This window comes from Rhinolophus ferrumequinum, chromosome 26 (genome assembly GCF_004115265.2).
Source record: "Rhinolophus ferrumequinum isolate MPI-CBG mRhiFer1 chromosome 26, mRhiFer1_v1.p, whole genome shotgun sequence".
Lineage (NCBI taxonomy): Eukaryota > Metazoa > Chordata > Mammalia > Chiroptera > Rhinolophidae > Rhinolophus > Rhinolophus ferrumequinum.
In genome coordinates, this window is record NC_046309.1 from 1,982,231 (window position 1) to 2,008,121 (window position 25,891).

Sequence of the window (25,891 nt, forward strand, 5' to 3'; positions counted from 1 at the left end):
AGTTTCGTTGTTGAAAATGCTGCTCAGGCCAGCCCGGCGGGCAGTGGGCAGAGCCAGCTCTCGGGTGTCCGGCCTCTGCTTCTCGGGCCCAGGTGAGCCTCAGAGCACCTGCCCACCCAGGTACGGCCTGACTGTGTCACCAGCTTTCCTGCCTGCGTCTGAGCCAGCGACCACGGGGCGTGACTGAAGAGCTGCTCTCTGTAACAAACTGCCCCAAGGGGACACAGAGCCCTGTCCTTTGACATCTGGGGTCACTGATAATTATGAAAAGAACCTGACGACGTTGGCAGATGACGACCCAAGCGTTTGCTTTGCAACATTCCTCCCTCTTGTCACTGACTTAAGTCTGATACTGTTTTTTCATGTGTTCCCGAGGCCCCAGCAAGCACCCCGAGAGAAGAAGCGGCACAGTACTCACACCACCAGCAGCAAGGGGTAGTGGGAGGTGTCCGTGAAGACCGCCGGCTTGAGAATCTGCACAGGTAGACCTAGGAGAAGCAACAGAAGGTGGCAGGTCAGGTGCCACGCGGGCCAGGGAGGCAGGGGCGGGCGGGGGCAGGGCACCGGGTGTCTGACTCTCGGGAGTGGGGAGGAGGGCACCCTGGGGGACACGGGGCTCAGCCACACACAGGCCTGGCTCCGGCCTTCGTCTCGTGACCCAGGCTCCCTGCGGGGTCTGGCGTGCGACACCCGACATCTTTGAGGCTTAGTGTCTCGATCTGAAGCTTCCATTCAACCTCATAGTGTGCTGGAAAACAGAAACAGCTGTATTGCTCTGAGTGCTTGCGAGTGGTTAGAGCCAGGTAGGGAGAAATGAAACCTGAGGGCAGCTTGTGTCTCTCTACCAGGGGGCACGGCTGCAGCATGTGCCCTCGGAAGAGACCGAGGGTACCGCGGGCTGTGAGGCTGGGGGTGCAGCCCGGAGGGAGAGGCTGAGAGCCCATGGGGACCCTCTGTGCAAAGCCAGGGGGCTCTGCAGGCCTCACTGTTTGCAGGCTGGTGCTGGGCAGGTGTGCCTGCCTGCGGACACGGACACACACACACACACACACACACACACACACACACACCATGGGAGCTGGGTCATCTGACTGGTTCTGGGCAGCCTAGGATCCAGTGACGGAGGGCGGGGAATTTTCCTTAGCAGTTCCCTCTGTCTCCCCCTAAAACAAACCTCTGGCCTAAGTTACAAATTGTTTATTGATGTGAACTACAACCCAGATTAGCAATTAAATGGGAGTTAGTGGCTTTTTCAGGAGAATTACTATAGATCCACCCCAGCTCGGGGGTGGCTCAGCTGCCTCTCTGACCAGGGCCTCATTCCTGATTCTGCCCAATGTTAATGGCCTGCAAATTGGATCAATAGCTCGGGGACCTGCAGAAAGGCAAGCTGAGACTTCATCACCGAAACATCCATAAAACATGGTGTGGGCTGCCCTCTGCCACGGAGAAGCCCGCGGGCGGGACTCGGCCAGGACGGGCAGACGGCCTTTCCTGACAGCCTTTCCAGAAGCTGTATTGGTTCAGGTTAAAGCTGTAGCCCCTGGTAGCATCAAATGAAAAAACGTAACAACACAAGCCAGAAACAGGTCGGCAAAGTGGTATTTTTCTGATTGTCTGTGGCCCCAAAGGCGTGCGGCTCAGGTGCTGGGCCGACACACAGCCGTGCCTGCTGGCCTTGCTTCTTCACTTCCATCCCCGTCAAGGAAAACCTCAGTGGACAAGAACGCGCGTGTGGCAAAAGGTGGAAGCGTACTGGTTTCTAAAGGTCTTCTACGCATTGTTTGAGGAGGGATGGCATTCCCCCCATTAGTGCTGTCGGGTTTGGGAAATGTACCGTAACAGCAGTGTGCAGAGTGGATGGAGGCGGACACTGGGTTTAGGGGATGAGAAGGAATCTCGCAAAGGACTAGGCTCTGGCCTCAAAGGCTGCGGTCAGAAGCAACAGATGTGAGGGAGGGTTCCAGAAAACTTGCGATGGGGGTGGAGGGTGGGAGGATGTCAGGCACCTAACGTGTGGCCCTAGAGGTCCAGTGGGCTGGCGTTCAGGCCTGCGACCTGTGCAGGCAGGCAGGGCGCGTCGGCTTCATGCTCTGCTGTTGTAATAAGCTGTGAGTGAAGAGCTCCATGGTTTCCTTTTGCACTGGGTCCTGCAAATTATGGAGCCTGTCCTGAGGTCTATGGATGGATATGGAAGGTATAGGGGGATTGCAACAAACATGTAGAAGCTGCTTGCTTGTGGATTCATCCATCCATCTATCCATCCATCCATCGTCCATCCATCCATCCATCACCTATCTATCATCCATCCACTATCAATGTAAAATTGTCTTGTTTTCTTGCCGTTTGGTTCTTCCTTATAAAAGGACAGCACAAAAATATCTATCCAGTTAATGTGAGGTTCCTCATGAACTTGAATCTGAGTGCCTGGACTCCAGGTTCTGTGTGGGAGTTTGAACCCGTCAAGGACATTATCCAGTGGGCGGGACAGTTTCCTTTAACACGAGGCCTTGGAATATAAAGTCTTCCCAGCTGGGCTCTCTACCCCAGAATACACTGCACTCTCCAGGGTAACTCTCTATGTAGAAAACACCTCTGCAGGGAAAAGGGTTCGTTAAGACGAACAAGCAGTTACTCGGTTGGCTCGGCGTCCTGCTTGGCACACGTAGCCCCCTCATGTTGGGAGGGGTTTCCACGTCCTGCCCGCTGCCTGTAGGTTTCAGGCCAGCCGGACTTGGTGGCTTGATTTTGTCCTGACGGACACCATACAGAGGCTCATGATTCTTGCTGGTGTCTCATCCTTTGTCCCTTCCTTCCATCGGACTTGGCACTCTGGAGGCTCGTGTGTCCTCGCATTCTGCCTGGACTTGCGGCCTTCCTGCCTCTCCGTTTTCTTCTCCGATTCCTCTGAGCCCTGACGACTGGCGTGTGGATGCCCCGTCTCCCTCTTTCATTTACGGCTCCTCTCCTACTTGCACATGCATCTGCCTGTGGGCTCTGCCTGCCGTGTCGTAGGCTCCAGGGACACTCAAAGCTGCCCGTGGTTCCAGGGCTGGGTGCGCCCTGTGGTATCTGAGTGCAGCTCATGGAAATCCGAGAGAAACCCAAGCCCCAGTGAGATGGTGGGAATGGCCTTTGAACTTGTGGGAAGTCACTGGACAGAACCACATTTCTTGGCCAAAGCAAAACTTCACAGCCTCCATTTAAGGTTTTCCTAAGTTTACTACTTCTCCACCTCTAGATCCTTCCTTATTCATTCCTTTATCGAGTGCTCACACTGGTATTTTAAAAGAGAATCTCTGAGCTGTGGGGGTGGAGAAGAGGGATCTGAAACACATCATATTTCTGACTCTCTGGAGTGAACACGGGGCCCTACACGTATCTCTAGCCATGGGCAGAAAAGTTCTAATCTTGTGTGACTCCATGTGGCCCGATGATGGGACCAGGGTGTCTTGGCAGGTGGCCTCTGAAGGGACTGGAGGCTCTGGGGAGTGGGGGTCTCTCTGAATCGCTGACAGCCTACAGGCTCCCGACCCCCAACAATGAGTGATGCTTATTCTTGCCTGAGCGCCGGCTCATGGGGCTCCCTCCGCAGAAATGCACTCTCCCCTCTTCTTGGCCAACCCAAAGCTGACTGCATGGAGCCCATTCAAGTGGCACCGTCCTCGGTACCGTCCCGTGACCCCAGCCCAGGGTCAGGCTCTCTTTGAAAGGCAGACGGCTGGATGTGTCTCAGGTTGTGTCAACACACAAATCCCTCATCGCGTATCCCTCCAGGTGCAAGGATCAGGACTTAGAGGTTAAGATGAAGAAGTAGCAAAAGTAGCACGTGGCACAGGAAAGGAATTTCTTTCCCAGGGGAGGATGTTCTCCCTGGACGGTGTCACGACACGTCCCTAAAGGACAGTGTTTCAGCCTGGGACCTTACTTAAACCATCCGCCCTGCAAGCTCAGTACAGGGGGCCTCCCCACTCCCCAGCCCCAGGCTCCCTTGGGGGCTGGTGGGGAGGCTTTTCCAGCCGTCAGGCCAGGACTGGGTTGGGGAGCCATGCGTGGCAGGTGGCTTGCTTTCCCTTTCAAAGGGGAAAAGGAGCACTTACTATAATCCTCCACGTAGATTTTCCTGTATTCCGTCTTAGGCATCTGTCGGTTGTCTATGGCCTTCTGTACGTGTTCGTTTGTTTCCAGGTCAAACATTTCTGAAAGAGAGAAACAAAAAGGGCTCATTCAGATTCAGCCACCAGTGAGGGGAGCCATGCGTCTTCATGGACGTCACGCCTCCGATTCGTACACCAGTTCTGCAGGCGATCGGCACTGTTTCTATCTCACGGACCAAGACACGGAAACATTCAATCCCCTGCAGAGGCCACACGATAATGAGGGGGAGGCCTGGTCTCCAGCCAGGAGCTGGGGCAGCGGAAGACCCTTCCCCCTGGGGCCGGCGCCCCTGCCTCTCAGGTTTCTGCTCTCTGTGGCTTTTCTCCCTACACAAATCAGTCTGGGTACGGTTTATCTCAAGACTGCTTGCTGGGCTGGGGAAACCAAGATTGTGTATCTGTTAGGACACGCGGTTCTCCAAAGCCAGGGACCACAATTCCCAAAGGAGGAAAGGAGAGAAGCTGCTCTCTGATCTTTACGAAAGTCTCCAGGAAAACCGGATTCCGGTTTCCTCCCATCCACAGGAGGTGATCTGGCTTTGGAGCCCTTAGCTGGGAGGGGCACGTGAGCTGACAGTGAATGCAGCCACATGAGCAGTGATGACAACGCAGGGGACCAGCCCTGTGCCCCCCACGTTAGAGACACGTGGGACTGTGTCTGCGCCCCAGGGCGCTCAGCACCCCCCTCGCTCCTTCGCTTGTCACAAGACACAGATGCCCTGCGTGCACAGTTCTCCCATTGCAAGGGTGCCGTCCTCTGCGTCATTAACCTCCTACAGAAATGGCCTTCCCACTGCGTGTCACCAGCTGATATGTCGTAAGAACCATCTGACCTCCTTTTTTCCTTTCTCACGTCAAGCCTCCACATGAGGACAACGTGTGGTTCACCGTGAAAGGGAATTTTGTCTTCGAGAGACTTGACCTTTCGCTCATCAAATCAATTTGAAACCTTCAGGAACATTTTAAAGAATAAATGAACATCACAAGCAGGGTTACAATGACCGTTAAACCATCCTCCCACAGTAACTCCCTATAAGGACAACAGGCACTCGACAGTGACACCGCAAAGGCACCTGCAGGCTACAGTGTCACAACAAGCGGTGCCAGCACTGACTGTCTTTGTCTGGGAAGCAACACACGGCTGTCAGTGGGGCCGCAGGATCCAGGGGACCGTCACTGAGCAAGACCACAAACTGCTACAGGGCCAGAGGGGAGCGAATGTTCCCAAGGCTTGTGACGAGCACAGAAACAAAACAAAAATGTGTTTTAGACGTGGCTGGACACGTATTTGAACATTTAACTTGGGTGAAGAGCTGAGGGGAGAAATGGTGAAAGTGATTTTCTAACAGGTAGAGTTTAAAACAAATCCGAAGTTGGACCACGGCGACGGCAGATTCTGAACACCACACAGCATGCAGGAAAGGGTGCCCTTTGCAGACCGCTGGAAAGGACAGCTGTGTCTACGGGATGTGCATGCAGGTCTGAGCAGACGCGACCCCAATCCTGACGCCCGGAGATGTGGCCTGAGCGATGCCGCGTCCCACCTTGCGGCCGCACATGCATGGCGAGGAAGGAACACGCGTGCCCCTGCCTGCTCCACACCCACGCCCACACTCCTAGTGGAGCAGAGATGGCAGTTAGTTTTCTGAGTCCAAATGCCCTTCATCCTTAGCGCGGAGTTCCAGGCACACACGGTCAGTCGAGAGGAGGTGGTTTAGAAGACAGTAACTATTTATTACCCATGTTCTTTTCAGATTTACAGGGTGGGGAGACTAGAAGGGAGCTCCGCAGGATAATGAGAAGTGTAGTATTTTCACGTTCTTCGCTGCCCCAGGGCCTTTGCACGTGCTGTTCTCTGCTTGGCGTTCTCTCTGCTGGCTCCTCCTCCTCCACCAACCCAGCCGTCACCTTGGCAGAGAGACCATCCCTCTCAGGTACACTGAACACCAACTGCACTAATTTTGGTCATTTGCCTGGTTCCCTCCTTATCTCCTCACCTAAGACATCAGTGTTCAGTCCCATCTCAGGGGAAACCGGGGAAGACCTGTTTGTGGAAATCTGATTCAGAACTTGGAAATGACATATCTCCGTGGTAACTGCGTCTGGGTTTCAACTCAACTCTTTCTCCCTGTTCCTAAGTGTTTCCAAGAAGGTCTGTGCTGGAGAAGAAAGTAGGAAGGACCGAGAGGTCCTCCTGGGTGTTTCTGAAAGCCCGAAGGCTGTCAGAAGGTTGAGACTCTTGAGTGATACGAGTTGGAGCCATCGAGGCCCATCCACCACTGCTCCGGGCGTAAAACAGCCTATACCGACACCAAAGGACACTTGCATTAAATTGATTGGCAGGTCTACGGTGCTCAAGGGACTAACGACACCCCCAAGTTACGACGTTTAGTTAGTTCTGGGACTATGAGGAAATCCACCAATGCTCCCCAAACCCAGGCTTATTGTAGGAGCCAGGGCACAGAGCTTACACAGAAGCCTCCACTGGCCAAGACCTGCGAGCTTTACCTCTCTGGCCAGGGGTGACAGGGAAGGGACCTGGGGGTGTGCGGATGTGGGTCAAACTAGAGAAATGGAAACTCACAACCTGAGTGGAATTGGCCGGCACACAGGTGCAGGGCCATCACTGACAAGAACAGAGACCCACCCGCCCCCATCAGACCAGCCGCACCGAGCCTCCGGCTCTGGAGCCGCGAGGGCTTCTGCTGGGGAGCCTGCTGGGGGCAGTGCTGGCGGGACCACGAAACTCCAGTTGCTACAATACACACTTCTCTCTGTGTGTGCACTTGACTTGGCTGTTTCTGACATCACCTAGCAGTCTTCAATGCTGATCCTGCAGGAGAAACGTCACCCAGGTTGCAGTGCTGTCTGGCAGCCTGCTGAGTTCAGCTGGCCTGAAGGACAGAGGACAGAGGACAGAGGACAGAGACTTGCCGCTGAAGCAGCCATGACCAATTCCTGGCCCTCGGAGCTGTGGTGGCGCGTGGGAGCGCCCTGCTCTAATCGCACGCGGGTTCACGGCCTGCATTTGAAAAGCCGCCTCTCTGCACTGAAATCCCACCCTTCACAGAAAGGCACCAAGGCAACAGACTATTACATTTAGTTAAATATTAGATTTCTCATTTAATGATTGCCCACACAACTGGTTTTATCAGCAGAGAGCTGCTGTCCCAGCGGGGGATTGAGGTGAGCCATTTTATTTGTTCATATAATTGCATTCAATTGCATTCAAAGAGGGCCAGGTCTCTCTGGAGGAAAGAAGAAAAGATTGCCATGTGCCCCGAAGGAATTTGCTTTTGACTCTGGGGCTGTGGGTACCTCCAGTCTGGAGCATACAAATGACCCTCCTTAATTAAATGTGAGCCTCCCCTAATATTGGGTGGAATTAACGATTATCAGATGTGGATGAACAAAGCCTGCTCCCGAGGGGGACCTTTCCGGCTGTGCCCCGAGGTGGATGCAGCCTGGCCCCTGGGCTGTCCCAGACCCTGCTGGCCAGGGCATTGTGGAATCTCTACTTGGATGAATGTGGGGAAATTGGTGGCCAGAATCTAATGGGAGCTAATAGGCAACTGGTCTAAAGCAGACGGGCAGCCTGCTCCATCCCTCTCCTTTCTGCAGGAGGCAGAGCATAGGACTGTGTGTGTGTGTGTGTGTGTGTGTAACGTGTGTAACGTGTGCATGTACAGTGTTTGTGCAGTGTATGCGTGCACGGTGATCAGTCTGCAGGGTCGCCTGCTGGTGGTGCTCTGACCCTCTGCCTGGACTTTCTGTGCCTTCCCTAGCCGAGGCCTGCCCTGGTTATGTCGGATCATGTCCTCACGTGCATCCCTCGCTGTGGAGTCACGACCCCGCCCTCCCGTGCCCAATGACTGGACATCACGGAGGCCGTCCGGCCACCCTGGGGCTGTGCCGCGCAGAGCAGACCCGGGCCCAGGGCCGGCACTCATACTTCTGAGAGTTCACACCTCACTGGAGATCTCTGAATGTCTAGCTGTTAGAGTCGGTGCCGCACAGTTGGGGTAATAATTGTTCTGCTGTGCCTGTTTTTTCTCCAGCCGGATTGTAAGCAACTTGAAGGCAGGGTCCAATAAGTCAATGCACCTTTGGTCTCTCTCAGCCGCTAGCGTCGTGCTGGGCAGGTGACCGGGTTAATGAGGGACTGTACCCCAATACACCCCACTCAGGAGCGGGCGTGGGGTTGGCACAGCGCCATGGGATCTGCCCGGTGGCCGTGGGGCCGGCAGCCGTCTGGTGTTCCCGGGAGAGGAGAGAGGACGAGGCTGGTGCCCCGAGGTGTGCAGGACGCCACACGCTCACGTGTTCTCAGCTCTGTGGCAGCTAGACGCCAGCGCGCCCCCCAAACATGCTGCCTTTGGTCTAGAATGAGACATGTGAAGACCTGATCCTCACCCCATCCCTCCAGAAAGGCTGCCGCGTGGGGCGCCCTGGGGACCCAGGAGACGTTCCAGGTACACAGACAACCGAGGGCTTGACGGCAACTCCTGGCATCTCCTGTCTTCTCTCCTACCTGAGCGAAGAGGTGACGCCTGTGGGTGGTTAGTCAGGAAGGAGACGGGGCGGGGCAGGGTGGCCCCGGGTGGGACCTGGAGTGAATAGACCGCGTCTGGTTGGATTTCGTATGGGAGCTGCCTTGGTGCTGGCTGGCAGTGGGAGCGGCAGACGCTTCTTTATAAAAACCCATCAGAGGAATGTAGTAGTGGGAGAGGCACCCACCAGGTGTGATCACAAAATATGGTGACTGCTGCCGCCGAGTGCCATCCAGCGGAAAGGCAGGGACCTTCATATAACGGGAAGCGGCACATCAAACCGTCAGTGTGTGACAAGTTTCAACTTGTTCGGTGCAGTCAGTCGGGTGTGAGCTACGATGGAGAGAAGGTGTGTTTTACTTGTAAAGTGTGCCGTAAGTCATCCTCCATCATGACAACGCTCCGTGTCACACATCGCTTCTGGTACGGCAATTTCTGTCAAATAAAATCATTACAGTGTGTCCTCATCCACCTTATTGACCGGATCTGGTACCATGTGACTTCTGGCTCGTCCCCAAAGTCAAAATGACCACGAAAACAGGTTGAATGGATTCAGGACATCGAGGCAGCCACGGCAGCGCAACTAGAGACACTCACGAAACAGGACGTCCAGAACTGCTTCAGAAAGTGGCCAGAAGGATGGGAGAAGTGTGTTCGAAGCGAGGGGGAGTATTTTGAGGGCGACTGAGGCCAATGTGTCTTTTACTGTAATAAACTTTTTTTAAATTCAGACGTTCACCGTATGTTTTGATCATGCGTCGTATCTTTGAGGGTGGGTGGAGGGGTGGTGCCCGGGCAGCCCAGGAACCTGGAGTCCACGAACACGCTGACGAGAGGCTGTGGGTGCCATCGGAGAGTGCACGTCACGCTTGAACTCCCGCGGCCCCTGCGTTTTCTTCGGGCGACTGCAGGCTGTGTCGCCTGGTGACGGCCGTCCCCTCACCCCGGGCCTGGCCCTGTGAGCATCAGCCGCACACCTTTTCACGCTCACGTGAAAGCAGCGATCCGTGGCTTTGTTGGTTTTCCGCCGCGGCACCTGAGTTGTTTGAGTACCCAGGCACCAAATGAGTATGCTTTGGTCCCAACCATAATTACGTTCTTAGGGAAACGGCTTTTAAATAATTCAGAGTCACATCTGGGAACGGCCCGCAGGCTCTGTTTGTCGATAAGCTTTTCTAAAGGGAAAGAGTCAAGTATTCCCAGGGTGGCTCTGGGGTCACGGGGACAGGACGGAAGGACACAGAATTCTGAAACAGTAATTTCAAATTTCAGAGCAGGGCTGGGTGATGGATGAGCAGCTGCCTTCAGAGTCAGACCCAGAACCCACCAGGGCCGCCGTGCGGTGTCCTGTGGCTCTGTTCTGTCACTGTCACACAGTGCGGGCCACACATGACCTGGTGGGCAGAGCTTTCCAGTCTGCCCAGACGCTCCTCCCCAAGGGCTCTCTCGCCTCCCTGCCACTTTGCTGCAGGCACACAGCCCCCGCTTCCTGTCCGCCTTGCCCGGCTCCCGAGGTGGCTCGGTCACTCTGCTCACCTCGTTCAAACGCAGCACGCGCTTCAACCACCATCGGGGACTCAGCGTCGTGTCAGATGGAACCGGGGTGGTTTTGCAGCCTTGATCTGAATTGCTGCAGCTGTGAGCACCTTACTTAGGTGACAACAGTGCAAAGGCCTGAACTCCTGGGTCCTGGGTCCTGGCGGGGAGGCCCCCATGGTCAGGCCCACGTGCTCGGGGGTCAGACGACCCGAGCTTCTAGTCCTGGACGTGGATATGATCTCGGGTACGTTGCTGTTACGAGGCAGTGCCCGGTCCCTCTGCAAAGCCTCAGGCCAGTTGGTCCACAGGACACGGTGGCTGCTCGATTCTGTTCAAGTAATGGACGCCCAGCCAGGTGGTCATAACAAGACTAAATGGCCAGCATCAGAGGGTGAAGTTCAAGGGCTCAGACCTCCCAACTGTCAGCACGCTACCCCAGGCTGCAGGCCGAGGCTGAGCACGGTTCACGCCAGAGAACCCTCTGCTGCCGCGACTTGGAGCAGGAAAGGGGCGAGGCTGCATCCACCCAGGGCTGGCTTGATGGGCGGGTGTGGGGGAAAAGGTGACGAAGGCCAGGTGGGGGGGGCATGTCCCTTCTGCCCCAGGCCGTCTTGGTACAGGCGAGACCTGGAGTAGCCCCCTCGGGCTGCGCTGACGGCCGGGCTGAACTGGACAGTGGACTGCAGGGGTGCCAGGCTCTGCCCAGCCAGCCCCAGGCTTCCAGATGGCATCCACCGCTTTCTAGCCGTGGCACCCAAGCAATCCAGTCATGGTCCCTTGCCTCGGTTTTCTGAACTGAAAAACGGGGTGGTAACAGTCCCTGCGTCACAGGCCGTGGGGAGATGAAATAAGTGAGGACATGAAGTGCATGTACAAGTGCATCCGCCCCTGTCAAGTGCGTCCTGAATGCTGGCTGAGGGCACCGGTGTCACCATCACCCCCTGAGGCCTCCATTTTGCCTGGACCCTTGACTGGGACACATTTACCTAAGACGTTCAGGACGCAGCTGAGGAGAAGCACACAGGTGGCGGGCTTTGCAGAGTTGGACGATGCAGGACTGCAGGCAGGGGGCCTGTGGAGGTGCAGGGGCCACAGTGGGGACAGAGACTCACTATTGGCCGTGGGGATGCTCCTGGGATTTTCCCAGTGGCCTCAGCCACGCGGAGCACAGCTAATGTGAGGCACGGCTGAGGCCCGAAGGCTCGCCTGTGACGTGCTGGCCTGCCAGCCACTCGAGGGCCTGCCGAGGTGCTGAAGGCAGAGGCCACCACGATGCGCAGACGGCAGCTCGGACAGCACACCGGCTCCGGCCCGAGGACGTGGGGCCCCTGCTCCATCCTCACCCGAGGGACTCACACTGTTTGACAGACAAACGGCAAACTGAGGGCATTTTGTTCCACGCCCACACAGCTGGGGATGGGAAGGGCTACAATTGGACATCAGACACATAGAAAGTTAAGTGCACAGGAAAAGTACGCCCAGCCCACACACCTCCCGCCGACAACACCGAGAGGCGGGAACGCCGCACGCTGGGTCTGACAAGTTATCAGGACCTGCAAACTGCTGCCCTTCTTTTCCAGGGGGACCTGAGCCTTTCCTACGGGGGGTCCTCCTCCAGGACGGAGGGGAAGGGCCTGGGGCCACCGCCGGGGTCCCAGGGCTTGGGTCCCCTGCCCAATAACCGTGGGCAAGTCACATGTCCTTGCGGCCCACACCTGTGACTGGCATGTGATGCGTCGTAGGCAGTGTTTACTGCGAGCTGAAAAATTCAAACATTTGATATGATCTTTCAAACCCCTGAGCTCAGCAGAGGCTTCACTACGTGGCTACTTCTGTTTTCCTTCCCTCCTCCCTTTCGCCCTCCCACCTCTTTCTCTTTTTTAAATGACTTCCCACTTTCTCCACTTATTGAGGTAACGTGTTCTCGGGCAGTCAGATTGGCTGAACAAACAATGTCTTAGCTGTCGATATGCTTGCAGCTTGAATCTTGCTTTTCCTGCCCGTGAGTGGAGGTAAAAACAGGGACCCGTGCTGCCTCCCTCACAGTGCTGACTGTCGGGGGCGAGGGAAGGGATGCAGGTGGACGGGCTTCCTGATGCATGCTCACCTGGGGCCGTGATCATCGCAGCCCTCGGAAGTGGGGTCCACGTTAGGTCAGCAAGGCCGGGGGTAGCACCTACTCAAGGCCCGGGGATGGTGACCGCTGAGGTTATTCCCAGAGAGGAACCCAGGATGGGTGTTCACATGAGGCCTGACAACCAGGCAGGACCAAGGGAAATCATTTTTCCAGAGAAGAAAACAATAAACTGGGTGTGAGGCCGACGCGTGCAGTGAGCTGTATGACCTGCAGCATGTCCCCGGTTCCCAGGCTTTACGATGGAGTCTGGGAAGCTTGTGGACAGGTGGGGGAGGGGCGTGGTGCAGCCCAGGCCATCGGCCCCCAGGCCTGCGGGGACCCTGTCCCTCCTGGACGTACGGCCAGACCCCCAGACCTCACCAGCTCCTTGCACGCTCCCTACTTGTGCTGGAGATACGGCCTGGGGCGGGTGCACCTCTTCCCCCAGAAAACCAACCCCGCCTCGGGGAGGACACAGCTCCCTCTCCCACCTGTTCCCTCTGACGGCCAGCGAGGGTTCTGAGTGGGTTTTGTATCCATTCTGACGTGCGTTTTGTGTTTTTTGTTTTTTGCATTTAACTTACTTTTAAAAATCGATTTATTTCTGATTTTATTACTACTTAATTTTGAATTTCTAATAATTTGATAGATGCGTGGCATGTTACCATTATTTTGGATGTTTCCTAAATGCTGTCTCTCTATTTTACCTACCTCTGACCACTTTAATCACCTTTTAACCGGAGTCTACATATGCTACTGGAGGTCTCCTTTCCAGCTCTGTGGTCCTTGGAACTCTACCACAGAGACAGGTGTCACAGACTCACTCACACCTGGCTGCCTGGATATTCAGAGGAACTGCACACTCACTCCTGCCACCAGGCCCTGAGGGAATTATAGCAACTGCCACAGGTGTGACTTTCTGTAAGAAGGGAGGGTACAGAGCAGAGTCCTGCCGGGGAAGTGGTGCCACCGTGTGAAGGAGTAGGGTAAGGGGGAAGGCCCAGGGATCCTCGGGGACAGGGCAGAGGAAGGCCCAGGGATCCCCGGGGACAGGGCAGAGGAAGGCCCTGGAAGGGAGGGATGGACGCCTTCCTGCCACAAAGGCGCACCCCGACCCACAAGGACAGATGAGCCTCCACGTGCCATCAAGCGCTGGCTACGGGGGTGGGGGGAGACTGGGCGGGGCTGCAGCTCGTGCTCACAGCCGTGGGCTCCGCTCTGTGTCGCACACAAGTCCCCCCGTGGCCCTCCGTGGCCTCCAGCCCTCAGCACTCATGGGGGTGCGACCTCCTGGCTGGGGGACGGTCACTGTGACTCCATCACATGTGAGCAATACTGGAGATTGGCGGGGCTCATTCTGAACTGCGTGGATGTGACCCATGTCTGCCTCCAAGTGGGAGGAGCTGGATTATCTCCTCCAGCTGCCTCCTTCTCCCAAAGTGCAGACAGATGTAAACAAAGACCAAGGCACTTACTTTCTTTGTCTGTTGTGTTGTGCACGGTCACCCTGGGGACGCCAGGACCTGCGTCGGGTGGAGACGAGAAGCCAGAAAAGAAACAGAAAAAAGGCTGTTAGTGTTGCTGAGAACCGAGGAGCATCTGAGCCTTTGCTATGACTCGACGTCCGGGGACTCTGGTCCACGGAAGGTCAGCATGGAGGGACGGACAGAGGGCAGAGGCTAGGCCTGCGGGGTGCAGAAGGCTCTGTACCCACGTAACTACCATGACCACAATCAAAGTACCTATTTTCAGATTACTGAAATACTGTAAAAATCACCTTACGAAGCATCATTTGGTTTCCGTCCTTCTAACCTCATTTTCACTGTCCACGCAGCCTTCCCTGCGTTCTGGCAAGTCACTCAATCTCCGTCTGGCGTCACCTTTCCAACATCGCCTGGGAGGGCTCATCCAGGAGGAAGTCACTCCCTCCACTGGCCCCTTGTGGCACTTTGTAAAAACTTACGAATGTAACAGGATTGTCCTGCCTCAAAGAAGGCGGGCCCTAAGTACCAGCGGTAGCAACTGTCCTACTGAATTGCAATTTTAGAAACACATAAGTGCACCTACCAGGTTTGCACCGCACCCAGACACAGAAGACAGACGGACCCTGGAATCCTGGGGCCTGAATCTGTGTCACCCTGGTGCCTCTTCAGAATTGGGAGTCAGTGTGGTACACACAATGTTTGCTGTATAGATGAACGGTCAATGTGTGAAGACCTCCTAAGCCTACACTTGCCCGTGACGGATCAAGAGAGCACACTGAACTTCAGCTAAGGAAGGATCGCTCAAGACCATCTCTGTGGCCCTGTGTTTCATGGTTCAGGTATTTGTCTCTCTGAGGTACGTAGCTCCAAGGTTAGCTGACTCCATTTACAGGACCTGACTTGTATTCTTTTTTTTTTTTTTTTTGGAGAGCCACAACTATTTCATCTTCACTGCTATCTTAATATAGAACAGCCTTTTGAATAGCTGAACAGAAACAATACAGAGAAAAACTACATCTGAAAGATGACACAAAGCCAAAGTGAAAAAGCAGCCCTATGTGTAATGTAAAACTATTGATTCTAATCTAATCCCACGCGACCACACAGATCCTGCCTGAAGGTCAGACCCTCCTCTGGGAGGCCGGCGCCCCTGGGTCCGTGGCCATCTGGGGTCCAGGAGCCAGGCTGTCCTCCAAGTACCATTACGCGGGCTACTCTGGCCCCGGTGGTCCAGACCCACTGCTCTGTGTGAATTTTAAGATCACCCACCGGCTTCGAGATGTCTATGATGGCAGGCTCCTGGAAAATTGGCAGGTGATTTAGGAAAACACCTAAATCAAACTGAATTTTCTCATAAGAAGAAAAGAAAAAGCAGGACATTCCCAATTTGGAGTAAGAAACTTGGACTTTGTGATACTTGCTCAGACCTGGGCCGTGGTCACCTGAGATTTCTCTACCAAAAGAAAGGACATGCTCAACACTTAACAGCTTACACCAGATTTTGGGGGCTCTCATAACGTTTTACTAATGAGTCAGGAGGGACTTCACCAGTAAAGTGTTAAACTGAGTTTCTTTACTTTTCTTCTTCTCCCAAACCATCTTACGTGCGTCTAGCCAGCAACTAACTGATAGAATGTGTTGCTTTGTACAGTACAGAGCTTTGGCTATTTTGTCACTGCTGCCTGGAAGGCACTTGCTCTCTGATGTCTGTGCACGAATCTGGAAAATCTTGCTGTTTGCTTCCCAGGTGGCTAGAAAGTTGCAGGACTCTGCCCACTGACAGCTCCAGCTCACCGTTTCTTTTTATTTGCACGTAATTCAATTCAACAAATTTTGAGATCCTACCACGTGGAAAGCACAGTCCAGGTTCAGGAGACAGACCGAAAAGGACAAAGTACTTGCTGTCGGGAGCCCAGAGCCCGGCAGGGACGGTGCATGCACATAAACACACTTAGCTGCTGCGTGGTGCGCAGTCACCAGAGTCAGGCACTCGGCTCAGAGGTCAGCACAAGGAAGGGTGTGCTGTGGTTCCAGCTAAGAGCATTGTCATCTCTGGGTCTCACCTGTAAGTGCAGGGCTGCTAAGGTGTGTTCTTAGCAAAAGTAACAGAGGCGGCAGCAACACCAACAGCAGCCACCACTTCTGGATTCCTACGATAACCAAGACATGGAGCTGGGTGCTGGAGAGACACTGCCCCATCTCGCCAGCACTGGTGAGACAGCATGTCCTGTTCTAGAGGTGAGAATCTATGACGGGAACCTCCCTCGGAAATGTCGGCACGGACAAGTCCATGCCTGCACTGAGAAGGAGCTTCTCTTCTCTGCCTGAGCTGGAAGGTGAGGAGCAGGAAGAAGGTCAGAGGAAAAAGCAGCATTGCTTCTCCGTTCTTCTCAGCTAGCCCTTCTGGTATCTGTATGGTTGTGTCCAGTCTTAGGACACTGGGTATGCTTTGGAAAACATAATTACATTTCCCAGCAAACTCCTCTGTCAATGAGGTCAAACATCAAATATTTGATTCTATCTGTACAATCGTAGGCAAACACCCCTATATTCATACGGGCACGCATATATGAACATAGGAGTATCGTGCGGACATAAAAATATTTATTGTACTTGTCTTGGTCCTGTCCTAATATTCCTAAAGTCCTTGGCAGGTAAGCCTGTCCCCTAGCTGCTGTCCCTGGGAGCTGGCAGTAGGGGCATTAATATCCATGCTGAAAATATCCACATGCAGAAAAGTGGTTATATCTCCTCGGCCTCTGCTGACAAAGAGATAACTCCAATAAAAACAGTATCTGGCCTTTAAAAACCTTCGGTTAGTCAGAGAGATTATTTTGGCTCAAGTTAAATATCTGACTTCCAAATTTATATTGTCCCTGAGGGAAGAAACAAACAAAGTGAAGCGAGTGAATTCACAAGCAACACAGATGGTAGTTTTTTGGATCAATAAGGACCCTGCAGCCAGACGGGGAAATTCAAATTGCAGACAGAAAAGGTTTGAATCACACAACAGACTTGCAAACAGAAACTATTTATTTCTGCATCTCTGGCTTCTGGTCCCATTCATTTCAGAACATTAATTTACACCTGCTTCACTGGATGGAGAAACGTGACAATTACAGATGAAAATGAAGTAATTAAAAAGGACACAAAACTGGCCGGGGGTGGGGTGGGGAGTCATCAGAACAAATAAAAAAGAATCAGAGACAATACTTGCCCTCATTCCTCTCATCTGTATCCTCAGGGGGTGCGTAGGTGACAGATAATTTCCAACCAGAAGCTAAACTCATGGTACGAAAACCATGGAGACTCAGGCAGCGTCACGGCCACCACAGCATATCTCTTAAGCGCTGATGGTTTCAGAGCACAGAGGCCAGGAGGGTGACCAGGAGGAAAGCTCTGGCCAACTGAGATCTCTTTATTTGCCAGTTCATGAATTATGCACCCCCGACCCACAAGGTTCACGCACAGAGGCGCTATTATCACGCGCACACACGGGGAGCTGGCTGAGGTGCTGAAACTACTGGCAGTGAGGAAACCACCGTCCCCACGCCTGTATTTCCTAGTACATTTTGTCGCTGTCTGATTTCGAAATCTTGTTATTGCTGACATCAAACCTGGGATTTGGGGGCCCCCCTCCCATGTCCCACAGCAATGAGTTTGCTTTAATCCCATTTTCTGTGTCCAGGGAACTTGAAAGTGATCGCACGGCCCATGCAGCAGCCTAAGGGACAGCACTCAGCAGGTTCAGAGGTCGGCGGGGTGCTTGAACACACCCTCAAATGATGGTGCAGAATGTCATGGTAACTTTTTACAGTCACGTGTGACCTCTTGCTCTAGAAATTACGAGTGACGGGGCACGTGACAGGCACTTATTTTTAATAAGAGAAGCCATCCCAATCATAAAGAAGGAAGGGGCTTCTGTGTGTCCTCAAAACTCACTAGTATATTTGGGCAGTTGATTCATAAAAGCTTTAGGCTTTAGTAACAATCTGCACGTCAGCACCACTTCTATGCCCCATACACACCAGCCTGGATGGAGTTTCTAGACGTTTAGCATCATTCACTGACTCAAAGTACGAAGGAAGGAGCTGCATTTTCTTTGCTTTGTGAGATTAGGTAAACTACAGGAAAAACGAGGCCACGTGCATTGGCTGTTTCATTTGTCCCTGTGCAGGGCCGAGCTAGGAGGATCTGGACTGGGGTCTCTCACTCCTATTCACATCTCTTCCAAATACACTTCCCGCAGCCCCTGGTATGTATTGTCATGTCTCTCAGAGCTGTGATAACACGTCTCACCACCTGCCTCCCTTGTGATTCCAGAAGTTCTGTGATGATTTTCCAGCAAAGCAGTTAAGTTCTAATTTGAGCTCTCATGATATACTTAGGTCTTCTCTCTCCAACGATACTTGTATCCACATAGAAAAATGCAGTGTCTTATTAACAGTAGGTGGCTAATGGATACTTGCTGATTAACTGAATGGACAAAGAATTCACCAATGGGATGCAATGTCTTGGGAAATTGTGCAGTTGGTATCGTCAGTCCCAAGGCCATGAAATGTTATCTTGAACGTTTCCAAAGTTGCAAGTCCTGCTTTAGAGGTTAGCCTTGGTGTTCAATAAGTGCAAAAGACCACTCAGAGCTAAACTTTTTAATGAGGTTTTGTTAAGCTTGATGATTACATCAACGGTCACCAATCAAGCCTGCTAAACAGGAAGGAACTGTCCATTCCTGAGGAGTCGGGCACATAAAGGTCATATAAGAGGGATTCTAAAGTCTTCTGAACGATGTCCTCACACAGCAGTGAGTGCTCAGCTCCCAGAGAAGAACAATGTTCATTTGGATGCACAAATGATGGTGTGTGAATAAACAGGGCTCCTTCGTTTATTATCATTGCAGACCACAATTTAGGTCTTTGGTTTCAGATTGGATCAGATCTGGACACAGGCTGGGGCGCTTTGGCGAGTGGGAGACTAATGAGATGGGGGCGGCCCCTGCTTGCCTCTGCCTCTTGCTGACCTTCCATTCTGCCTCACTGCGGAGATGCCTGCCCATGTCTCTCCCACCCTCTCATGGTCAGTCTGCCACCCAGTGAAAGCAGGCCACACCTGGGTGTGGGTCCTGATGGCAGAGACCTCAGTTCTCAGATCCGTGAGGTGGGGAGGATGCCACCTGCCTGCCAGGTAGACGAGGAGCTGACCCCCTAAACCTCCTGACACCTGGTGGGCCCCACTGAAGATACAAAATTCCTTGCTTTTCTTCTGGACTCAGGATATAGAACCAGCAGATCACATCCTTTAAAGGGAGATAGTTCACTCTCCGCTCTCCCTCAACCTCCGATTCTTCTGTAGTTCTCTCACTTGTGCCTGTTGAAGCATCTTTCGCCACCCCTTCCGCCAATAACATCCTCAGGGCTGCCCCGCACCTCTCTGCCCAAGGACCCCACACGTCTGATCACGGCACTCTTCTGATTAAGGCCCTTCTCCACCGCGCAGAGGATAAAGTTCCCCTTTACAGACCTAACCTTCTATCGCTCTCCACACAAGCCTGGGGCTCCAGCCACTCTGGATGCCTCATTCTGCGGAGGAGCTGTGCTGGTTCATACCTGTGTCCCTGCCCTTCCCTCCTGCTCTCCTGCTCAAGCTCTGCGTGGGCTGCAAAACTCAGTTCAAAGGTCTTCTCTGACTAGTCCCTTCTTTGTCACATCACAGTCATAATAACAATAAAACTAGTTACAGCAACAACAATAGCAATAGTTTACAATTATACCAGGCTGACAATGTGCCAGGCATTGTTCTAAGTGTGTGACATATATCAATTCATTTCATCCTTAAAATAGCCCTTTGAAGTAGGTACTACACCCCCATTTAAGAGATGAGTAAATAGAGGCACAGAAGTGTCCGTGGCAGTGCCAAAATCGACACCAGGCAGTGTGGCCACAGATGCCGTCCTCTCATCCCCGTGCTCTATGGCCTCTCCACTCTGCTTGTCTATGTGTATTTATTATAAAGCACAGCAAACGTGAGCGTCCTTCTTAGCTGCACCGTGTGCTAGCTGAGGGGAGGTGGGCAAGTTACTTGAATTAGCTGGTCTCCAGTTTCTTCATCTGTGAAATGGTGATAATACTATCACTCGTCTTACAGATCTGTTCTGAAGATTAAATGACACACACAAAATGCCTAGAATATGCCATGCACCTTGTATGCTCTCAATAGGTGTGCCTATCACTGTTATTTCTATATGATCCTTATCGAGTCAAGGAGTTATTAACATCCATTCACCCACACTCTTGCCTGGGGTTCCTTGGGCAAATGGGCGCATTGATGAGATGGCTGATGGGCGGAAGGACCCCATCAAGGAGCGACGGGAGCTCCCATGCAGCAGAGTGCTCCTGCGGAAATCCTCCACGCAACAAAACCTTGTTCTTAGTCTATGTGCCATTGCAGGAGCAAAACAGATAGGAGCTTTACTAATAAGTATGAACAATGTACATCTTCCTCAGTGGCAGCTGGGAATCCCAGGGAGACAGGAGTCTGATGCTATGCGTGTGACCTGGGGGGGCTGTGTGTCTGCCTGCTCCAGGCAAGGCCGGAGGCATCATCAAGCTGTTTCTTCATCTGGTTTCTACTTGGAAACGGTCGTGTGGTCTGTCTCGGTGGTGAGTGCCCAGAGGTCAGTGTCTCACTGCCTGTGGGAGGATGTGCCCCCCACCCCCCAGGCACACTTTCCACGCTGTCCAGGATGGTTCAAGTCCCAGCACACACCGCTGACCTCCACTTCAGCTAGCCTCGAAGGCTGACTGTTTCTAGGACCCAAAAAGTAAATAAGAACCCTGTGTCCACAGACAGGTTCCCTGAGAAACTTTGGTCATTTTAGCCTAATTTTTGCACAGCATGGAAACTTAATAACCATTAACAGACTACGATGCAAATCTGTTTCCAGTCCTCAGAAACAAGAGGTGGAATTTCTCCACTAAAGAGAACAGGTGAGAATGACGGAAGCCCTGCCTCAGAGACACTGAGTCAGACTCAGGGGAACAATAGCAACATCATTGTCATCGTCACCAACAGGACCACCGCCATCATCCACAGCAATATCATCATCACCATCACCACCATCACCACCACCACCACCACCACCATCTCCACTATCATCACCATCCCCACCCTAAACCCCGCTGAACAGTTGGATAAATAATAATTTAATCTTGATCACAACCCTACAGGGGTTTTACTCCCCTGGTTTTGTAGACGAGTGGCCAAGGCCCAGGAGGTCACTGCCTCTTGCTTCCTCCTTGATGAAGGACAATTTGTCTTCTTTCCTCCCCATTTTCACCAGTTACCAAACACTCCCTTTCCTGAGCCCCTACAGCATGGATGGTCTTTCCCAAACACTCTGCCACATTCTCCAGGTGGTTGTACGTGCTGGTTTCTTTGAGGGTGGGTTCCTGGGCCCAGGGACCTGGAGCCCTCCCTCCCCTCACATGGATGAGGACGCTTATCCTAGCAGAGGCTCTCGCCACGCCAGTGCCAGCGCCAGCTCCCCTCCCCATGCTGGTCCCTGGGCTACTATCACGGTGCTGCTAATTTATCAGACGTTGGGTTGCTTGCGGGCAGGGCCTCATTCCCTCTTGTTCGTCTTTCCATACCCGGCATTCAGCCCCACGTCTGGCAAATAACGGGGCATCAGAGAACAACTCGAATTGGGCGGTTCAGTCCTCTGCGGCCCCACTGACACCTGCATTCGAGGCGGTTGTGATTTATACACTGGAGGACACACCAGACCCTAGCAAGTTACCAGTAGCTCCCGCCCCCACAGCAGTCCTGGGAGGACAGATACAGACATGCAGGGCTGCAATGCCCCCTTGTGTCTGGAGCTCCGCGAGGGCTCCAAACACTTAGGTCTGCAGGAGAGAGAGATGCGTCGTGGAAAATAATCAGCCAAAATGTTAGTTTCTCCCTGTGCACAGGAGGGAGCAGAAGAGGCGTTTACGGACACCTGGGGTATGCAGACGTGGAAAACGTGCTGATTCCAGTGCTGGCGTGGCCCCTGACTAGCCGTGTGCTTTTGGGCAAGACGCATAAGTGTCTTGCCCTTCTCATCTGCCAAACGGCTTTGCTGGTGGGAGGGAGGAAATGGACGGCTGGACTCTTACAGCAGCTTCTATGAGTTTTTGTTAGGTCGTCTCACCGTGTGTGTAACTCCCCGAGGTCAAGGATGACGTCTCATTCAGATGCATATTTTTGGCTCGCGGGCAGCACAGGACTGAGAATTCCTCCGGGCTCCCCCAGCCCCTGCACACGTCTTTGCAATGGCACTGACCACGCTAAATCCCATTTCTGTTAAGTGACGACCCCCCACCCCCATGAGTCCCTCAAGGCAGGAACTCTAATCCTTGGACTCCCAGGCCTGAGCAGCACCCAGCAGCTGCCCCATAACAGAACCGAGACTTCTCTTATACAACCTCAATCCTTCTGTTTGCTTAGGAGGCTGATCTTTGAAGTGATTTTACTACCATCACAGATGGCCTAGGTCCCTCAGTGTGAGACACTCAGCCCACACTGCTCTTGGGATCACTGAGACGGGAAATGTCGGCGGACTTTGGGATTGACTGGCATAGCACGCGGGCCCTCTGATGAGCGGTACGCCTGTGCAGTGTGCAGGATACCCACACCGCAGCAGCCTGGGAGGTGACGCAGTGGCCTTGCTCCTGTCGGCCCGTGCCATTGGCTGGGCAGGACCCTCACCTGGTCTAGAATAAAGCCTGCCTCGCCACCTGCAGGTGTGCCCGCCCTTTTGGATGTCAGCGTGGGTTTAGAGCTGGGCCAGGAACTGCGGCTGGAACGTACCTTCGCACTTGAGCAGGAAGAAGTCCATGTTGTGGCTGAAGGAGGCACTGAAGTAGGTGCAGTTCTCCACCAGGTCGCAGGACAAGCACTGCCGGTTGAAGCTGCCCACCGTGCTAGCACTGCAGGGGCGAAGGAGGCACAGAGTGAACTGGGGCCGGGAGGAAGCCGTCCCAGAGGCCAGGGCCCTGCCCCCGCTGGGCACTGCCAGCTGGCTGAGCTCTCTCCATCCAAGTGGCTCAGGCACCCCGACCCTCACCGCTGGGCTCCTGTCCTTGCACCCGCCGGCTGGGATGCCTGCGCTCACCTTCCCTGGCTGCCAAAGCCTCCACCTGGGGGAGCTCTCAGCATGTCTGCTCTATGGACCAGTCTCCTGGGTCCTCTACACTTTCACCAGGCCCCGGGCACGTCCCAGATGCGAGGACAGTGCAGTGCTTCGTGTTATTACCTCCTGCTTTGTGTCCATGGTGAGACGCTGCTTCTCACTCGATGGACTTAGAAGAGCGGGCACCTCAAGACCCCCTGGTCAGGTGTGAGTTCACATTGGAAAGGCCTAAAGGTGCTTCCAAAAGGGAGAAGATGCCAAGGTATCTTCTCAGGTACCTGGGAGGAGTTCTTGTCTGAGCACTTTGTGTGGGAAGGGTGTACTGCAAGGTCCCAATACGAAACCTGCCTACAACAGTGAAGCTGTTTCATGGGACAGAGAGAAGCTAGGTGGTGTGACTCGGTCACCTTTGACCAGCTTGGTGACAGGACACATCTGAGTCATCCGGCCAGACATGCAGTGAGGAACAGTCCCTGAGGGGAGCACGTCTGTGGCCCCCTGAAGCTGCCAAGGACCCTCTGCGGCCTTCTACTCTCTGCATGGACCAGCGGGTGGCAGGGGACACAGTCTTCCTGTTGTCGGGGTGGGGGGCGGCCGGGCCTCGGCTCCTCAGGCTGTGAGTCGCCTGCCTCAAGCCCTTAGGTCTACATCAAACCTGGGCTCCTCTCCAGGGCCCATGAGCGTGTGGCTGTCACCAGCTACCACCCTCCCAGTCTGGAAAGCATTGAGGACGTGACAGATTGCCCCACGTCCCCCTCTGTGAACCCCACTTCAGAACCATAAACGTTAGTCAGAATAGTAACTGCGCAGTCGACAAAGATTTATGCCGAAGATGGACAGACCGTGGAAAAACCCTCGTCTTTCTCCAGGATTCAGCGGTCACCCCTCCCCCTTGAGATTACGGAATCTGACCAGCGTCACACGGCATGGCAGCCGTGACGGGGACCCGGTGGAGCTGGCGGAGCCGGCCTCCTTGCCCCCAGCCAGTGGTCTTCCCAAGCCAGGCTCTCCCTCCGAAAAAACCCAGGTGAGACCACCCCCTGCAAATCAGTATTTGAATAACGGTGAAAAGGAAAGACCGTTAGAAGCCCACTGGTTATGAAGAGGAGACAGTAACAGGGGCAAAACTCAATGCAGCAGAAGCAGAAAAATAAAATAATGCTTCAAATCTGGTGGCCTGAGCACGTGTCCTGACTTCTCTCCCGACTTGACAGCCCCGCACGTGAGGTGGGTGCCTTTGCTGCCTCCCGAGTGGGCTGCAGACAGGCACATTTCTGCCCGCTCGACAACCTCCTCCAGCAGCCTCCCCGCGCTGCAGGGCCCCACGCACCTGTAGAGCTGCCGTCTCCTGGGCAGGTCCTCTGTGCTCAGGAAGTAGCTGCAAAGACCAGCAGGGGCACGGGAGTCAGTGGGCTGCCGGGCAGCGTGCAGCTCACATGCCAGGCTCTGCACGTGCACCCCCTTCCCAGGGACCCTCATTCAGTGGCTACAGTGAGCATGGCTCCCCTCAGCGTGTGGGCAGGCTGAGCCTCTGTTGGCCTGGGTGCCCCACACTGGCCCACGGGGCTCTGCCGCAGGGGCGAGGGTGGTGGCCCTGCACCCTGGACTTGGGTGCAGGAATTTCGTTACAGGTCCCACCCTGGAGGGCAGGGATCCCGCTCACTACAAGTACAGATGTGAACTCTGGATCAGTAACTCTCACTGACGGATTTTCACCGGAGCCCCAGACGTGCAAACCTGGGCTCTCATCACAGGATCAGGAAGGACGAGTGGCACGGGGACCTGTCCTCCCACCGTCCGAGGAGAATCCAGCTCCCGTTACTGACTGAATAACCAGGGCTAAATCATTTGACTTCTTTTTGTCTTAGCTCATAGATTTTTGAGATGGGGAAGGCAATACACCTCGGTCGTGGGACCGCTGTGTCACATGAGACGATGTGCGTAAGGCAGAGCCGCCGTGACCCTCAGAACTGTGACGCGTGCTCCTGGGCCAGCACTACTCAGCCGCTCAGCTTCCCGCCTGGCTTCCCCACGGCATCTCCTGGCCCAGCAGGGGGGCTGTCACACAGGAGCGCGTGCACACGCCCGTGAAGACACCAGGTCCCCGTGACACTGTCTAAGACCGGCAGCCCGGCCCCCGGGCCACGCTCTGCGCTCACGGAGTATAACTTAGCGGACGGGGTACAGTCAGCAGGAGGAAGGGCCCTGGGATGGCAGGGGCCGGGCCCACTCACATCTTGTTCCGCTTCTCGTCGTACGACAGAATCTTGGTCACGTCCCAGTCCCCAGAGGTGATGGACTGTATGTTGTCATTGCTGCTGTTGGGCTGGAACACAGACGGGCCATGAGCGGCAGGAGGGCTGGGCCCGGCCTGAGCTGTGCTTCTTCACCCCAGAGCGGCTCAGGCACCAGGAGCGAGATGGGTGCCGTCGGCCCCGCCCACTGGGTCCCCCCCTGGGAGGCGAGGCGGGCTCACCACCCAGCCCACAGCCTGTCCCCGACTCTGAATTTCAGTGACGGAGAGAACAGCGCGGCCCACGTCTGTGCTGCTTATCAGCGAGGTCCCCCATCGCCATGACGCCCGCCGAGGTCTGCGCAGCTTAAGAGAAGGACCACTTTTCCTTTAAAATTTCTAAATCCGATTAGCGGAGGCATTATTATGGGGCATGGGGAGGGAAGAAAGAGAGAAATATGGGGGAGCGGGTGAAATAGGGCAAAGGAAATAGAGAAAGAAGGCAAGGAAGGAAGGAAGGGAAGGAAAGAGGGAACGAGAAGGGACAGCCTGTGGGGAGTAGGAGGGTGGAAAAGCGGGGGGCGTGAGGGGCTCGTGGGCAGCAGGTGGGGACCTGCTTCCTACTGGAAAGAACCTACAG

At 54.2% G+C, this 25,891-nt stretch overlaps 1 protein-coding gene across 1 annotated transcript in view; it reads right to left on the reverse strand.

The window, feature by feature from the left end:
* DPP6 (dipeptidyl peptidase like 6) overlaps positions 1–25,891 on the reverse strand; it is a 426,206-nt gene that overhangs the window by 13,595 nt on the left and 386,720 nt on the right. The window contains exons 14-19 of the mRNA XM_033098964.1: positions 25,253–25,344; positions 24,349–24,396; positions 22,697–22,815; positions 13,838–13,885; positions 4,101–4,199; positions 419–488 (exon numbers count right to left, since the gene is read on the reverse strand). Coding sequence (XP_032954855.1) covers positions 419–488; positions 4,101–4,199; positions 13,838–13,885; positions 22,697–22,815; positions 24,349–24,396; positions 25,253–25,344 — 476 coding nt within the window. The remainder of the gene's footprint in view (positions 1–418; positions 489–4,100; positions 4,200–13,837; positions 13,886–22,696; positions 22,816–24,348; positions 24,397–25,252; positions 25,345–25,891) is intronic.